General features: G+C 40.8%; 1 protein-coding gene across 1 annotated transcript; it reads left to right on the top strand.

Moving 5' to 3' along the window:
- Nucleotides 1-11,485: 11,485 nt before the first annotated feature.
- LOC120930319 (secreted frizzled-related protein 5-like) lies at nucleotides 11,486-16,603 on the top strand. The gene is made up of 4 exons (XM_040341527.1): nucleotides 11,486-12,084; nucleotides 12,832-13,001; nucleotides 13,677-13,769; nucleotides 16,075-16,603. The coding sequence occupies exons 1-4, from the start codon at nucleotides 11,801-11,803 to the stop codon at nucleotides 16,380-16,382; spliced, it is 855 nt and encodes a 284-aa protein (XP_040197461.1). The 5' UTR covers nucleotides 11,486-11,800; the 3' UTR covers nucleotides 16,383-16,603.
- Nucleotides 16,604-18,753: the final 2,150 nt, after the last annotated feature.

Raw genomic sequence — 18,753 nt, 5'->3', positions numbered from 1 at the left:
GCTCATGATGTGCAAGTTTAGGGGATCCTAGACCCAGCATTCATTTGTTTGTCAAAATCACGTCCACTGTCACTACTCCTGTCAGCCTTGCAACAGGTGGAAGGCGCCCCCAGTAAACCATTGCGCCCAAGGCAACCGAACCCTCCTGCACATCTCTTGTCCCGGCTCTGCTCTCAGTCCAGAAGGAAGGGCATTGACATCACTGGAGTAGCCAAAAGGCTAGTTAGTATAAAGTATTTGTATTAATTAATAAATAATATATTTATAACATAAGTAGGGGTTTCAAAGAAGGGGAGGGGGGGGGGCTGAATGATGTGCATGGTCATGTGGCTGGAGTTCCACTTTTAGAAAACTTACAATGATCCCATGATGCTCAACTACAGTGCAGAGTGCATGAGCTTCATGGGAAATGTAGTTCCAAAACATCTGGGGGTGCCAAGGTTCGCCACCACTGGCATAGAGGCTATGTTTGTCGAACACTGCAAAATATACAAATTCTGTTGATCCAATGGCCTCAGTATTTCCTTACATGAAACAAGCATACAGGTAAGAAGTTCCATCTTCATTCTGCATGCTTCATCACGGTCCGTGCCTTGATGAAGAAAACCGAGCGAGACAAAAAGAGCCAGGCTACCAGTGATTTAAGAAGGAAAAAAGCTTTGGCAGATACTATATTTTTCTGAGCAAAGATTTCTATGATTAAGCCCTAGGGACGAAAAATGTCAGTTGGGCGTGGCTCAATGGCAGTTTCAGCAGCACACAGTAAACTTATCAGTGGGATATTCATGGAGTGCAGCCTTGTTTGTGGATTTTGCTATATGTATTGAGCTAGACAAGCTCTACAAGCTCTTGTGACCTACACCCGGAGCAGTGGACTTTCTAAGAGTCTATATTAGGAGCTTGGAGCCACCTACTAACGGACCTACGGTTTTGCTACAAAACCAGCATTCGATCAGCGCAGTGTATTCTGATGGGGGATTAGTCTGGGAAGACCCCGTTGTCAGAACACAATAGCACAGCGGGGGGAGATCCCTGCATCCATGTCCCTTGTGTGGATCTGTGAGTTTTCTTGTTTAACCTACTGGTTCAACGATAAAAAACGATATGTGTATACCCTTGTTTAGTCAGCGTGTAACCAATATGTTAGGCTCGGTTTACACGTATGCATTTTTTAATGCTTACAGAAACACACTACAGTACATTAGGGCTGGGTTCACACCTATGCGAATCGGATGCGTGTTCCCCCCCCCCCATCCAATTTGCATAGCAGGAGAATGTGACTGTCTCTCGATGGAGACGGTTCACATATCTCCAAGTGGCTGCAGAGTTCACTGCAAACTCGTGCAAGACCCTTTTATTGTCTGCACCAGAATCGGATCGCAATCCGATTCTAACAATCAGCACTGTGTTTTGTAAACCAATTTCAGGGTGTCGGTTTTTTAAACCGATTTTGGAGTGTTTTTAACTTAGCATACATTCTACAATCAGTTTGCGTGAACGGGTTGCGATTTTGATGCAGTGTGGAATCTGCTGTGAATTCGCACCGCATCTAGTGTGAATCAAGGCTCAAAGCAAAACAAAGCACTTTGGGTTCAGCAGTCTCCAATGGAGAAGCTGTAGAAAAGCATGTAGTGCATTTTTGCCATGATTTTTCCACGATTTGCATTTCTTAATCCACCCAACAACAAATTGGCCAAAAAAAAGCATTAAGAAAATGCAAAACCGAAAATGCATTAAAAAATGTGTGAAAAATGCATGTGCAAAAATGCAAAATGCAATGCAGAAACGGATCAAAAGCACACTGCATAGGTGTGAACCAAATATTAGTATCTATTCTGTTTGTTTCTAGATGCCTTTCCACTCAGGGCTCAAGTCCTGCGGGAACGCGTGGGAACGGAGTTCCTGCACTTTTTTCACAGCAGGAACGCAGTTCCCTTTGCAGGACTAGAGCAGCCGAGCCAATCCTTCACTAAGCGGCGATGCCCAGCTCGAGTCACTGTCAGGGGCATGGCGAACCTAAGTAATCCTTTGTTACTGGCCGCTTCCTGTATATGGATTCATCGGGTAGTGTGCCGGTATTCCGTCACTTGCACACTACCCGAAGAATCCATATACAGGAAGTGGCCATTAACATAAAGGATTACTAAGGTACAGTGGATCGAAAAAAAAACAAAAAACATGCGGTTTAGTAATTATGCATATGAGCATATCATTTTTTGGTGGGGGAGTGGATCTTGGGTGGGAGTTCCCACACTTTTTTTGCCAGGACTTGACCCCTGTTTCCACTGGTCACTGAACATAACTAGAAAAGAAGAACAAAAAAGAAGAGAAAGAATCTGCTTCCCATTGTCTGCAGTTGAAAACACACATAAACCTACCATTTTTAATTAGTAAGAAACAGAAAAGAATACAAAATTTAATGTTAACCTTCCAATGGACAAGCAGGCACCTATGTGCCTAACTATGCAAATTAATTTCAGAAGTGTCTGCCAACTAGAAAGCTTTTGTGTCCTGATTTGTGATATATTAAATACAACTAGGCATTTTGATTAAGTACGCTTGTCTTGTTCAGGACAATCGACAAAAAAAAAAAAGTGTTTGAGTTAAATCTGAAGAAAAAAGATAAAATAAATAAACTCCTACACACAAAGACAGCCCCTTGTTCTTTTCTTTGCACATGCTCTTAGCTGGGTTTTAGTAATTTGGAACACACAAAAAAATAAGCAGTGGCATATTTGGGTAAGTCACATATGGCACAAGCCCTTGGATGCCACTTGAAGAGGGACAGTGCCAGGGGGTGCTTGGGTGTGCTATAGCAGTGGTCCCCAACATTTTTGGCACCAGGGACCGGCATTGTTGAAGAAAATTGTGGCAAGGCCTGGGGGAGGGGGTGTATGCGCCTTTTCGCAGGCAATTTATCGGGGTAATGGCTGGTGTTAGCGCTTCAATCATCCCGGCACAATGATTGATATGGTGTCAGGATTATTAAAGCGCATTATTTCTATTATTAAATTGTAATATACAATCAAATAGTTCAACTCACCATAATGCAGAATGTGCCAGAGTGTCACTCGCCACGTCACCTGCCACCCGATACGGATTGTCACTTGCCACATCGCCTGCTTTCATATGCAGCTTGTCACTTGCCACGCTGCCTGCCACCAGATGCATTTTGCCACTTGCCACGTCGCCTACCACCAGATGCATTTTGCCACTTGTCACGTTGCCTGCCACCAGATGCGGAGGGTCACTTGCCAAGCTGCCTGTCACCAGATGCATTTTGTCCCTTGCCACATCGCCTGCCACCAGATTCAGATTGTCACTTGCCGCGTCACCTGTCATCAGATGCAGCTTGTCATTTTCCACCAGATGTGGATTGTCACTGCCATGGTGGCAGCACAGGTGTGCGCATTAGGTCACAGGCAAGCGGCAAACCTGGAGTAGCGGGTAGTGACTAGTGAGGTAGAGCAGCGGTAATGGGGGGGGGGGGGTGCTTTGCAGTGTTAATGGGACATCTAGGAAACAATTTTTTCGTGTGTGTCCTTGTGGTGAAGGATGTTTTACATTTACAGTAAAACATCTCACCCCACATAGTGTGAATTCAGCCTTATAGGTGTATGCCCAAGGGAGGCATTTTTAAAAGTTTTGCCAGTGTGTAATCACTTGAAGGTAGCATCCTACAATCCAGCCTGTGTCTTGTACTTGCCTGTAAAGTCAGTTCTTTGTCTTACTCTGAATCAAGCACAGGTGTAGGGTTGTGTGCATACAAAGTCTTTTTTTTTCCAGCATTTTAGCAGCCCCGCTGTGAGCGTGTTTTTTTTTTTTTTTTTTACAGCATTATAGCAGCCCCGCTGTGAGCGGGGAAGAGCGGCGATGCGGGCGGTGAGAGATGATCTCATCTCTCTTCTCGCTCGCCCTTCAGATTAGCAAAACAAAGCACCCTTATTTTAGCACTAAGGATTAGAACCATGTGTGGACAGGATGAATGTACCAAGTTTATGGATTGATCAACTTGGGCACAACCAGCCTGCCAAATTCACTTGCGATTATCACTCACGGCTGCTATAGCCACTAGTGATAATGACTGTCTTCTCCTGGTGGGGACGGCTTCCCCCACCAGCCCCCGCCGGGAGCAGATAATGGCTCAGCAGGAGGGATTCCTCTGTCAGCACTGCATGTGTTGATGGGAGAATAGTGCAAATTTCTTTCCTGCAAAAACTGGTTGCACCATTTATGGCCTGCCTTAACCAATGATACCACCAAACTATCAGTTCACTTTATTGTTATCTCTCACAATTACTATGGCAACTCCATCCTAGTTGGCCTGCCTATACACAGACTATCCCCCTTCAGTCTATCAAGAATGCCACTGCCAGACTCATCCACCTTACCAACTGTTCAGTGTCTGCCACCCCTATTTGCCAATCCGCTGATAAAGTTTGTCAAAGTAATCCACAACTCTGCCCCCAGCTACATCACCGACCCTCTCTTAAAATATCAACCAAACCATCCAATTTGCTCCTCCCAAGACTTCTTGCTCAGTCACAAGCTCCCTTGTCACCTCCCCATAGGCATATGCCCAGAGCCTTCTTCTGGAACCCCTGATCTCAACCTGTACAGCTATCTACAACTCTATCTGCCTTTAATCGAACCCTGAAAACTTTTCTCTTCAGGGAAGTCTATCTCACCTCTAACTAGCATCTGAATCTTAAGGCCCGTACACACCTTACGAAAATCGGATGTAAAATTTAGTCCGACGAACGATCTGCCAATTTTCGAATCGTTAGTGCCGTGCTTTCGACAGTCGATTCCGTTTTTCCGTCCAACAAAAGCTGGATGTGCAGACTATAAAAATGTTGTTGTACCCGAACTCTATGCCCGATTTTAGTTTAATTAGCACAGTTTTCACACTAAAAAAGTCGTAGGAGCAAGACTACGCATGCTCAGAAATGAAAGAATGCATACAAAACTAGTCAACATATTACGTCACTTCTGAAGTTGTATTCTGTCCTACGGGAATTGTGAGTAACCTGTCTTTTGACACTAGACTAGCATGCAACTTAAAACGGACGAACGGTCAAGATATCAATGCCTATTGACCCAAAACGGTGCCTGCTTCTTATTTTGGAAGACCTGGAATGGGAGGAGGGTACTAGAGTGGCGGTCATTAGATCTTTATTCCTAGCTCGGAAACTTATAATGTCTCATTGGATAGCGGAGGAACCTCCCAGTATGAAGGAGTGGATCAATGTGATGGGGGAAATGCTCCGAAAGGAGAAGGTGATCTACCAACATAGAGGATGCTCCCAGAAGTTTGAGAAGCTGTGGGGTGGGTGGCTAGATGTACCGGGCTTGGCCCCGGTGGACCTGGTCACGGGTAGGATACTCGGTTGAGCAAAGCAACTTGAACCCTGGTCGGTCACGGTGAACGGCCTCTGGATTATGGGTGAAGCTCCTGTGAGATGGGGGAGGCCGGGTGGGGTCGGGAGGGAGTGGAATTAACCATGCATGTGAGCGGCGAAGTGTTATGGTTTACAGCTGCTGAAATTTGTATTGGAATGTAATCTGATGCTTGATGCCTGAAAATTTTCTCGATGTATGTAAGTTTTTACCAGTGCTTCAATAAACTTTTCTTTTGGATCAAAAAAAAAAAAAAACGGACGAACGGTCATCCGAAAATCTCATTGTGTGTACGAGGCTTTACTTTCTTGAACAACTCATCCCCACACAGTTAATAGATTGTAAGCTATTATGAGCAGGGACCCCCTAACCCTCTTGCCTTGATCTGTCACTGCATTGTCTCCCTTTATTTTGTGAAATCTTGACTGTTGGCACTTTATAAATTCTGTATAATATTAACGAAGTTGACTGCTTTTATATGATTTTTTTGCATGGCAAGAGGTGATAAGAATATTCACTTGGAGCTCCTAAGCTGACCATAGCTGGTGTGATTTTCTTTCATGCAACCACGGTCAGCGTTAATTGATTCAAGAGAATCCCTCCCGCAGAGCTTTAGTATTCTTCTGGCTGTGTATGGGCAGGCTAGTTGGACCCAAGTTGATCAACTTGGGTCCAACTAGCCTGCCCATACATGGTTTGAATCTTGTCCGGTCCCTGCTGAACTGGCCAAGATTTGAACCATCTATTTCTGTCTTTAGCACTGAAGATATATTGTAGATAAGAAACCTTGTCCGATTTTCTTTTTGTCTATGAGAAAAAAAGTAATGAAAGAGAGATAATATGGCACTAAACAGTACAGGCTCATCTTCGGTACTGGGGAGATTGCACTGAAAGACGCATGTATATTACTGCGTACGTAGTAGGGATATCACTGTTCATTTTGGAGCAATTGTTTTCCGAAATGTATGACCACTTTAACCTCATGCAAAAAGCCAGTAGTGTTAGTTGTAGAAAGCTGTAGGATGAGTTTTTCAGCGTTTTTGCAGTAGCGTTCTTTAGCTGTAGTGTCTTTTAGCTTTTTTAACATAATTATACTCCCACAAAAGCTTATGGCTCAAAAACATTGATAATCGCCAAGTTTTTCAGTGTTTTTAAGCTTTTTTCAGAGTTGGAACGTTTTTACAACTGAAAAACTAGTTCTGTTATTTTTTTTCCAAGCCAGAAAACGCCCCTGTCAAAAACTTCTATGTGTGCATGGACACAAAGGAGAACATTCTGGGGAGTTTATTGGCTGCAGAAAAAAAACGTCTAAAGCCAAAAACAGCAGCTGTAAATACGTCCAGTGTGCATGAGGCCTAAATGTGCTTCAGCACAGGTTCACACTGATGCGGGTTAGAAACCGTCAATGCAGTCCAAAATCGGGGATTTGACAGACATCTGTGTGGCTTCATGCACAGATTTCTATTCAAATCGCCCCTGAAGTCGCCAAAAGTAGTACAGGAACCACTTTTAGGAATCGGTGTGGCGCCTCACCGATTCGGACGGTGCTATTTCCGGCAATAGCCGCCGATTAATAAATCGGATGTGAGATAAAAGGCTAGGGACAAGGCTGATATTTTACAGAACTATTAAAACCTCAGCTTTTAGGGGATGCATTTCCCGTGATGAATTTGGTGCTATATGCTAAAGAAACTTTGAAGTTTAATCCAATTTTCTTTAAAATGTAAAACAAAAAGTATTTAGATAGCAAATAAGTGAGACTATGAGCAGCTTCTGCTTGATGAACTTGACAATGAAGTGTTAATGGATGGGTGTTTTATCAGTCCAGGTAATTACCCCAGTCTTGTCTCCTCCTAATGAGTCCTGGGAGACAGGCATCTCTGTCTGATATCAAGACAGGTGTCTGCACCCGCTCACTCATAGTGAATACAGTCTATGCATATCCAAGTCTTTTTATGTTATCTCCTTAATATGAGGCTAATTAATATAGTGCCATGTGTGTAACAGTATAGCCAGCTTGTTTGTGGCAGACTGCTGCAGTAATATAACGTCTGCAGATCTGCAGGAATAGACACTTTACTTTTTCCATTCTCAGAACTCATAGTTATACATTTTTAAAAACAAATTAATGTCTTATTCCTGGATCCAATGTGTACTGTGCAATATAGAGAAAAACACAACTGTCACAACTGCTACTATAGCTAAAGAAAATACCTTTTTAATCTTTGTACTGAAAATATGAGTTGTAGAAGACTATATATTAGGGGTGCAGTGCATTTTTCGGTATGTTAACCATTAATGATGTAAATAAGCCATGTAAGTATTATTAGGATTTGATGATGAGCCACATGATATTCAACAAGTCTTCCACGTGCATATACATAACTTGTCACACCATATCGGGTACCCACACGGGTAGTTCAACTGATGTATGGACATTGTCAACTACCAATCCTGAAGAAGCTATGGTATATGGTGAAATATGTTGAGAATAGGGAGTGAGGCTATGTTCACACTGCTCCGACACGAAAGTTGTACGAATTCCCATCCGACTTTGCCCTGTAACTTCAGGTCTGACTTCTATGCTACTTCAATGAACAAGGTCTGACTTTGAGATGATTGCAACTTGTCCTTTGACCAATCAAAACAATTCCTTTGCTTCTGGTATGGAGGAAACCTCACGCCGAATGCCACAAGTCGGATCAGTTAAGATGATGATCCGCCTTGGAGGCGACTTACATTTAAATCAATAGGCTGAAATTGTGCCCAAGTCGGACCAAAGTAGTGCAGGGAGCATTTTCAAAGTCGGACCAACACAAGTCGGACCAGTTAAGACTAACCATTCATTTGGACATGTCATGCGACTTGTGCTCTGGAAGTCAGAGCATGTTGGACCAGTGTGAACCAGCCATTAAAGTGAATACTAGTTTGAATCTAGACTTGTATAAAATATAATTTGATGTTGTATGTCAAGATTTTTTATACAACTTGTATATACGTAAAAGGTATAAAAGATTCTGACTTAACTGATTCTAACCATATCTATGTTATGCTGTAACTTTAGTTTACACTCTTTCTCATTGGAAGATGGGTATTGTTAAAGGAACACTAAAAGGAAAAACATTTTTTTGTAAAATAACAAACATGTTATACTTACCTCCACTGTGCAGCTCGTTTTGCAGAGAGTGGCCCTGATCCTGGTCTTCTGGGGTCCCTCGGCGGCTGTCTCGGCTCCCCCCCCGCAAGAACTATCCACCTTCATGCAAGCTTTCTCGCATGGGGGTTAGTTCTTGCTGGCGCGCTCCAGTGATACAGCCTATACAGTGAGCTATAGCTGCCTACTGTATCACTCGCCCCCGGCGCATCATCGGATGTGATTGGCTGCGCTGCATTAAATAAACCAATGAATGAGCTAGAAGCCCGGCCAAGAAGCCACGGCGTGGGACTTTCGAGGGGTCAGGAAGGGGTCGCTAATGCTCGGATATTTTTTCACCTTAATGCATAGAATGCATTAAGGTGAAAAAACATGTACCTTTACAACCCCTTTAATATATACTATTCTCTAGCATAGTACTTTTGAGGAAGAAAGGAGTTTCTGATCTAGATCCCACTTCCACATTGTTTTTTCTTTCTAAAAATGTAACATATATATATATATATATATATATACGTATATATATAAAAAAAAAAAATTTGAGTCAATACTACTCATTGAGAACACTTTTCTGGAAACTGCAGGACTTATTTAATGATGCCCACAGAGGAACTGGGTCTTATCAGAAATAATGTCTACCTGTCTTTTCAATGATCATGTACTGTTGGAACAGGCTGTGACCCTTCTTCCCCAGGTAGCCAAGAAGTAGTGTGAGGCCTATCCCCTCTATTGTGGAGAAAGTAGAAAAATCTCTGTGTGACATAATCCACATTTCTGAATCTCAAAAAATGGCTATTACAAAGCTTCTTTTAATATGTACATGGGATTTATCTGGCTGTGTATTTTCATATCTGTCTCAATTTTCACTAGTATTGTCATCAATATCAAAATCAGTAGTTGAGCAGACTGTGGATAACAGACGAACAATGATTTTCTCTGAATGACGGGACTTCAAGGCATGGTTTATGATCTCTGTACCTGAGCACTGCTCATTTTTCTCTGCAGAAAATAGTAATTTTACTAAGCATTCACTGAAGTCAGGGAACAACATTGCATATAAACGTGTATTCCCAGCTGAGCCAAGGATACAGGTCTTTCTACTGCACATTATTTCAAAGTCACAAATACCCCAATGTACCATTATAATAGTGGGCATTGCATGTACCAAGTACCATACATTGGGGATGATTTACTAAAACTAAAGAGTGCAAAATCTGGTGCAGCTGTCCATGGTAGCCAATCAGCTTTCAACTTCAGTTTGTTTACCGTATTTATCGAGGTATTGCGCACTCCGGCGTATAGCGTGCACCCCTAATGTTGACCCTAAATTCTTGTAAAAAAAAACATTTTATTACTTACAGTTTTGGTGTCTTGCCCGGCGTCCTTGTCCGGTCCGGCGTCCGTCCGCGGCCTCGGTGGTGTCCTCCCGGCTTCTCCCGCGCTGTCTCCGAGTCGAATCCCCGCTTCCCGCGCTCAGTTTGAAGCCTCCGCCGACATATACCGTTCGCAGTACACTCGGGCACATTCGGCCACGCTCGGCTTATCACGCATAAACGTCACAGAGCGTGACCACGAGCGAAGCCGAGCCTGGCCGAATGTACCCGAGTGTACTGCGCTCGGTATATGTCGGTGGAGGCTTAAAACTGAGCGTGGGAAGCGGGTATCGGCGTATATCGCACACCCACGATTTTCCCCTTATTTTAAGGGGAAAAAAGTGCGCGGTATACGCCGATAAATACGGTAATTAAGCTTTGAAAAAAATAAATGATTGGTTTCTATGCAGAACTGCACCAGATTTTGCACTCTCTAGTTTTAGTAAATCAACCTCATTGTGGTGCACTTCATCCACTGCCACCACACTGAAAATGTTTGCAACATGTTGCGCCAAGGCAATGCATAATTTGAATGGGCGCGTAATAGCGTTTTGCATGAATTATCATCAATACCTGTAGAGGGTGTGCTGAAAACTGCACCAAGTATGCAGCATGAGGCCGGGTTCACACTGTCTCCGCATGCGGCTCACAGCAGGGGTCCGTTGCGTGCTGGGTCATCGTTTCAGGTCCGATTTCAGCCCAAATTTTGGGCTGAAATCTAACCTGAAATGCAGCAAAAAAGGGCACACGTTTTTCCGGCACACCGCACCGGACCCGCTGTGGAGATATGTGAACCGGCTCCATAGAGAGCCAGTCACATTCTCCTGCTATGTCAATTGAATGCGGGGAAACGCGCATTCAATTTGCATAAGTGTGAACCCGGCTTCAAGGTATTTTTGCAAATAATTAAAACATATTTTTGCAAACAAATTATTTTACATATTAGTGTGAAGAAACATTAGTTCTGATCAATATTTTCTTGCCTGTTAATAAAATAAGCCCATGATGTTGGTCAGAGAATGGTAAATTATTACTTAGCTGCAGTAGAAGTTCCATCATGAGATTTAACCCTGAGTTGTGTGAAACTGGCATTATAAAACATTAGAAATTGTGGACTTGCTGTGGCAAATTGGGACTTGTAGTCCTTTCAAAAAGGAGGTGCTGCAGGTTGCCTACGTTTCTTTTTAGGGTTTCCATGATAAAAGATATGACTGTATTTTCTATACAGGAAACTTGCCACCCTACCATTCTGTGTCATCTACCCACAAGATCAGAGCATGAAACAAATCATTTGTAAAGTCTGTTAATTATGATAGGCTCCAGACTCAAAATTATCCAAATGCCAGAAGATTTGATCATGTCTGGTAACGTAGGTAAAAGGTTCCTATTAGACTGTAAAAATGTACTTAGAGACATAGAGCAATTAGCAATAGCAAAGCATGTTCTGTTGATAAGTCCATCCCTAGGATATGTCAGGTTGGTACAGCACAATGCAGACTGGCCCAGCTCAGGAGACAGCCAGTCTGTCCAGGTTGCCTCCACTTACCACTTAGCATGTACATAACAATACCCCAATTTGTTCTATTTTAATATCCCAGTCTACATGTTACAGTAGTTTTCCCACTTTCAAAGTAATAAGATCTATTATGCAAACATCACTTTCAAGAAATGTCTGCCATGCCGGGGTGTCTCCGCCTTTTTTAGTTATCACAACAATCACCTGAGTGGGCAATGAGTCTAAGTTGCGTCTTGTGTGTTTTGATAAGCTGTGGATAATGAATGGGCTGGAGACTATTTGCAGGTATATAAGAGGCTGAGAGCTCAGCATTGTCAGTACCTAAGCATTTGAGCAAGCATTGACATCTCAGCCAAGATGACTTCTTCCTCCATCGTTTTTCTCTTTGGTACTTTCCTTGCTGGACTTAGCAAAGCATTTGACATGGGATTATCCACAAGATGTATCTCTATACCTGAAGACTTGAGCATGTGCCATGATGTTGGCTATACGGAAATGAGACTTCCCAATCTGTTTGGGCACACCAGCATGGCAGAAGTTGTGTCCAAGTCTGCTGAATGGCATAAACTGCTGAATACCGGCTGCCACCCATATGCCCGAACCTTTTTGTGTTCCCTCTTCTCCCCTGTCTGCATGGATACGTAAGTACCTTCTCCTTAGACATGGAATGAAGCTTACTATAGACTAGGTTACAAAAATTGTTCTTTCAGGCATTACGTTGGAACATGTTCTTATCAATTTATTAACTAAAGCTGGTTACACACTATACAATTTTCTGTAGATTGTGTCCTTCAGATTTACCAAAACCATATAATATGTGGTCAAACCTTAAGAGTTTCAATTTGTATGCAATCAGGCAGGCCCTTGCACTACATGGATTTGGTCAATCTAAAGGAAATCAGACAACACAAGTTGTATAGTGTGTATGGAGTTTAAGTTTAAGGGGGGGGGGGGTATCCGTTTTTATGTGTTTGCTACTGAGAATTACATCTGTAATTTTAAAGATGGCCATAATGGTATTTGCTGTATTACAGTGCTTTAAGAAGGGGACTAAATACATTTCCATCAATTTTAAAAAAATCTGTTTTGTTGGGCCCTGTTCGTGTAATTTTCTGGCTTTTTAATGCCTTTTTCTATGGAATAAAACCTAGAATTAAAAAAAGATTTAAAGGTCTGACACATGCTAATAGTATTTATATTGATGTGCAAATTTGGCTTTGTAAAAACACACAGACACAGCCAAAGCACTGGTCTCCCAGCAGGACATTAGTGTCAAGGGAGGTTCCATTTAGCAGGGAATCAATTGTAATAAAAACATGACTCTAGATAGTACAATAGTGCAATTACAGTGGACTAGACCTGAAATTGACCTGACCTCTTTTTTGCAGGTTCATCCAACCTTGTCGCAGCATGTGTGAGTCTGTGAGAGACAGCTGTGCCCCTGTGTTGGCATGCCATGACCAATCCTGGCCTGAAAGCCTTAACTGTGACCGGTTTCCTGCTGGAGATAACATGTGCCTTGACAACCTTGGCAAAGAGTACCAGAACAAATACAAAGGTAACTACTATCCGGATTAATGTGTAAAGTAAATAGCTATAGAATTTGAATGATGTAACTGCTGATTTTTTGCTAGAAGGAAAGAAAACATGTACTATTAATCCATGATGGGTATCAAATAACCCTTCATAAACATATTTTATTAAGAATTACCTTAATTGAAATGGCATGTTAGCCCATATTTATGTGTATTTAATATTATTATATTTTTTTGTGCATAGTATATTATACGTATTTAATACGTTTTTATCTTTTTTTGCATAGTATATTATACGTATTTAATACGTTTTTATCTTTTTTTGCATAGTATATTATAAGTATTTAATATGTTTTTATCTTTTTTTGTGCATAGTATATTATAAGTATTTAATACTATTTTATCTTTTTGCGCATATTATATTATAAGTATTTAATATTATTTTATCTTTTTGCGCATATTATATTATAAGTATTTAATACTATTTTATCTTTTTGCGCATATTATATTATACGTTTTTAATACTATTTTATCTTTTTGCGCATAGTATATTATAAGTATTTAATACTATTTTATCTTTTGCATAGTATATTATAAGTAAATAATGCTATTTTATCTTTTTGTGTTATTATTCCATATACTGTACTATGTATCCTGTCTTTCTGTAATATTAAAATGTAGATCTGTTTTCATTGCAGAACTGCCAAAGCCAACATGTCAGGGATGCCCACTGATTGAAGAGACTTATTCATATAAAACTGCCCTGAATGCTTTCTGTGACAATGACTTTGGTAAGTTCCATTATTTATGTTGGCAGAGAGAGGGAGGCATTCTGTGATTTTTTTTTCTTTAACTAAAACATGTCTAAACAGGTAGAAAAAAAAAGGTTCATGTCTGTTATTTCTAGCTTCCTTTTAATAATGCTAGGCTCTTGGCCGTCATGCTAGGTTTATGGCCCCGTACACACGACCAAACTCGGTCGGAGCTGAATTCTGCCGAGAAACCCGGTCGCCTGTACACTTTCGGCCGAGGAAGCCGACGAGTTCCTCGTCAAGCCAAATAGAGAACATGTTCTCTATTTCCTCGTTGTTCAATGAGGAAAGTTGGCTCGCCGAGATCCTCGGCGGCTTCACACAGAACTCGACGAGCAAAACGATGAGTTTTGCCCGTCGAGTTCCTCGGACGTGTGTACTATGGCTTTAATAGGGGCTAAATTTCAATTACTGCAACCTATAGGAACACAACTTTGGATGCCCCAATGTGTAGCCCATCGCTATAAGAGGAAAATCTGCCTCTTTGTCTCTGCTGCCTACCATTGGTGTAAATATGGCCCTGGTTTCAATACTTTGACTCGCTGGCCAGAGTAAACTGAAACGTGTGTTCCATTCTAGGTCAGAAACTCAGTACTGAATCCAGTGGGGTTGATTTACCAATTGCGGATAGGCTGTTCACGTTGTAAGGGAATTTTCCTTTAGTTTAGTGAATGTGGTGAAAATGTACTTTACAAAGAATAGCCTATTACATCATGACGAGCAAACATACTGTTTTTTGTTTTGTTTTTTGCTTGTACACGATTGGCTATTTTTTGTAAAGTATAATTTTCACCACATTCACTAAACTAAAGGGAAATTCCCTTGAAGTGTGAACCTATTTGCCTTTAGTAAATTATTCCCAATGAGTCAGTGTTATAATTCGTAGATATACATTTTGTTAAGAGAAAATTTAAGCAAAGCGTCAGGTTGAGTCTAACTCCTGCTAAGGGCTAAAGCTGGCCATGCATTCATTTTTTTTTTCTTTTTTATTCAACCAGCGGGTCCCTGCTTGGAACATGCAAATTTTGAATCTATATATTTCCAGCTTAAGGCCTTGTACACACGATAGGTTAAACAGAGGACTGATGTACCGTTTTCATCGGTCAAAACAGATTGTATGTGGGCCACATAGGTTATTTAACCATCGGTTAAAAAAAAGCAAACTTGCTTTAAATTTAACCTATGGATTCCTAACCAATGGGAAAAAAAACGATTGCTAGTAGGCACAACCATTGGTTGAAAATCCACGCATGCTCAGAATCAAGTCGACCCATGCTTGGAAGCATTGAACTTCGTTTTTTTCAGCACGTCGTTGTGTTTTTTACGTCACCGCGTTCTGACACGATAGGTTGTTTAACCGATGGTGTGTAGGCGCGACAGACCATCAGTCAGCTTCATCGGTTAACCGATGAAAACGGTCCATCGGTCCGTTCTCATCGGATGGACTGATCGTGTGTACGCAGCTTAACAGTCTAGTGTAATGAGGTGCTCTGCTTACTTGAGGATGTTATGACATCTTTTATACAGTGACATAATCTAGTGCAGTATCTGCCTATATGCAACCTGTTCTTACCTTATACCAGGGGTCTTCAAACTACGGCCCTCCAGTTGTTCAGGAACTACAATTTCCATCATGCCTAGTCATGTCTGTGAATGTCAGTGTGTTAAAATTCCCTGATGGGATGTGTAGTTATACAACAGCTGGAGGGCTGTAGTTTGAGGATGCCTATGACTGTACACTAAAATTAGACTTCCAGCAGGAGCAAATCTGTCGGGTCCCCAAATGCTTTATTGCACCGTATTGCATTATTTCACTGTAAAATAGAACTTTCATTTGTTTTCTTTTCTTGGATCTTCATCAAGATATCTACTTACTGAAAATGTAGTAACAATCAGCTTTTATTTAGCTTCAATATACTGTGATTTAATATCATGATATTGGAACAGAATGAAAATACAGTCATAAATGCAAATTTCTTTGCTACAGTTGCATGCCTAAAGGCTTCACTAGGTGTTGTAAAACAGTGGGAGGCTGTGATAATACTAATTGACTGATAGTGTTAATAGCTTGTATGTTCAATCATCCCACAGATAGTATTGAGTAAAGTACATCATTAGGCTTTTAATTGCGACAGGGCTGAAAAAGCTCTGTAAAAATAAATCACACGCTGCCCTGTTGTGGACCCTTCAGCGTTGATAAAATTCAGTAAAAGCCAATGTATAATTGTTTAATTACACATCTACGATAATGTATTAACCTTCTTCTTTTTTTTTTTTTTTACAGCTGTGAAAGTAAAACTAGCAAGAAGAAAGATTACCCAAGGGCATTACGAGTTTATGACAGAGGGTCCAGTAGAATTTATTAAACAGGGACAGCTGTTTCCATATGACACACGCAACATGATCGAACAGTGGCTGCGCATCAATGACAATTGCGGACAACGTATGATCCGTCACTCCAGGTCTATGACCTATGTTATTGCTGGTAACGTCCAACATGGAAAAGCTGTGGTCAACAGGGTCTTCCATTTGCAGAAGAAAGACATTCAGCTGACTCTGGCCACCAGAAAGTGGAGGCACCATAAATGTTAATGGAACTGTTGGACTGTAATCTGGGAAAATTCAAGGCACTCTTATTGGAACTGAATGTAAATAGCTACATTATATATATACATATATATTTTATAAAGATTTATTTGGACAGGAGGCAGTGTTGTGTCAGCAATCCCTGCTGTGCCAAAATTGTCAAATTGTAAAAACTATATCCTGTGTACAGAAGCAAAATATATTATGATAAAATGTTTATTACTTTAAAACAATTTGTGTTTGTCTCACTCATTCCATCTGTATATTTGCAATTCGCTAGCGAATGAGCGTGTTAACCTCCCTGGCGGTATGATTCTGTCTGGAATTACGTACCAAAAGCGGTACATTTATTTTGCAAGGAAATTGGTGTTTTATACTGTAGGCCTGCAATTTTTAGAAATAACTCACTTAAATCTGACCAAGCAAGAGTCTTGTAGGCATCCCGGGTATGATTTTTTTTTTTAAAACAAAATTATAAATTATAATATAATAAATAATTATAAATAATTATAACAAATAATAATATAATTATAATAAAAATTATTCAATAATGTAATCAACTCAAAATCACTGAAATTTGCAGTTGCAGAATTGTCGCTGTCATTATTTTATTTTTTTTATGACGAATTTCCCCGCAAATCGCTATCGCACAATTCTGCAAGTGATTATAATTTATTATCGCTGTTTTCTAGCTGATCTAAAACCATTTTTGACATAAAGGGACACTTTTGGACAATCTACAGTTTTTAGGCAGAAATTACATTTTTTATTATATAAAAGTACATGTAGGGCACTGGGCAGACCACTAGGGACAAGGGGGGTGTGTATTTTTTACATACAGTACTGTAATCTATAAGATTACAGTATACTGTATGTAATGTGTTTGTTTACTTTTTTGAATTTGGCGCCGTTCTCCGTCCCCGTGCGTCGTAACGTCGCAGGGAACGGAGATCGGCGTCACACGGGGACTGTGAATCGAGCGAGGAGGTCCCGCTCGCTCACACAGCGGGTGGCATCGCTGGATCCAGGGACAAGGTGAGTAAACCAAGCCTGTGGATCCAGCGAAAGGTAAGCCCGTCCAGCCCGAGCGTGACTCGGGTTTGCCGATCCTAACATGTAAAACCAACCCCGAGTCGCGCTCGGGTTTACCGTCAGGGGGGTTAAGAGGTTATCAGCCCTGGTTTAAAAACATATAAGGTTATTCAGAATCTTATGTACTGTCTTTATGCACTCACTTTTTTTACCCTGAAAATAGAGAGTAAACTGTGCCTGCTTGTTATACACAGGGGGTTGTGGAAAGTTTTTTCCCTGAAACCTCCCTCTTTAAGTTAAGGGGCGTTTATACGCCGATAAATACGGTAATTATATATTGTAGAATTTTTGACAAAAGGATTGAAGGATAACTAAACCCAAGAACAAAATGTAATTTATTGCAGCTCGCTGGTTCTTCATTGTGGTGGCTACATTCATTTTCTATTTGCAGATTAGGTATATTTTCAGCAAGAACAGAACATTTTACTCAAATATATATATAAAAAATATATATATAAAAAAAAGCACAATAATAAGAAGAAAAATGCAACCACCCTATCTAAGAACGGTTAAGCTGCAATATACAGCATTATATTTTGTTTTTTGATTTAGATGTTTACTCTTACACTTAAGCCCCGGACCTTTAGGCAGCTAAATGCCCAGGCCAGGTTTTGCGATTCGGCACTGCGTCGCTTCAACAGACAATTGCGCGGTCGTGCGACGTGGCTCCCAAACAAAATTGGCGTCCTTTTTTCCCCACAAATAGAGCTTTCTTTTGGTGGTATTTGATCACCTCTGCGGTTTTTGTTTTTTGCGCTATAAACAAAAATAGAGCGACAATTTTGAAAAAAATTCTATATTTTTTTACTTTTTGCTATAATAAATATCCCCAAAAACATATATAAAAAAATTTTTTTTCCTCAGTTTAGGCCGATACGTATTCTTCTACCTATTTTTGGTAAAAAAAAAAATCGCAATAGGCGTTTATCGATTGGTTTGCGCAAAATTTATAGCGTTTACAAAATAGGGGATAGTTTTATTGCATTTTTATCAATTATTTTTTTTACTACTAATGGCGGCGATCAGCGATTTTTTTCATGACTGCGGCATTATGGCGGACACTTCGGACAATTTTGACACATTTTTGGGACCATTGTCATTTTCACAGCAAAAAATGCATTTAAATTGCATTGTTTATTGTGAAAATGACAGTTGCAGTTTGGGAGTTAACCACAGGGGGCGCTGTAGGAGTTAGTGTTCACTTAGTGTGTATTTACAGCTGTAGGGGGTGTGGCTGTAGGACTGATGTCATCGATCGAGTCTCCCTATATAAGGGATCGCTCGA

Source organism: Rana temporaria, chromosome 3 (genome assembly GCF_905171775.1).
Source record: "Rana temporaria chromosome 3, aRanTem1.1, whole genome shotgun sequence".
Taxonomy (NCBI): domain Eukaryota; kingdom Metazoa; phylum Chordata; class Amphibia; order Anura; family Ranidae; genus Rana; species Rana temporaria.
The sequence above is the reverse complement of the archived record's forward strand: the minus strand, read 5'-3'. Positions and strand labels throughout refer to the sequence as shown.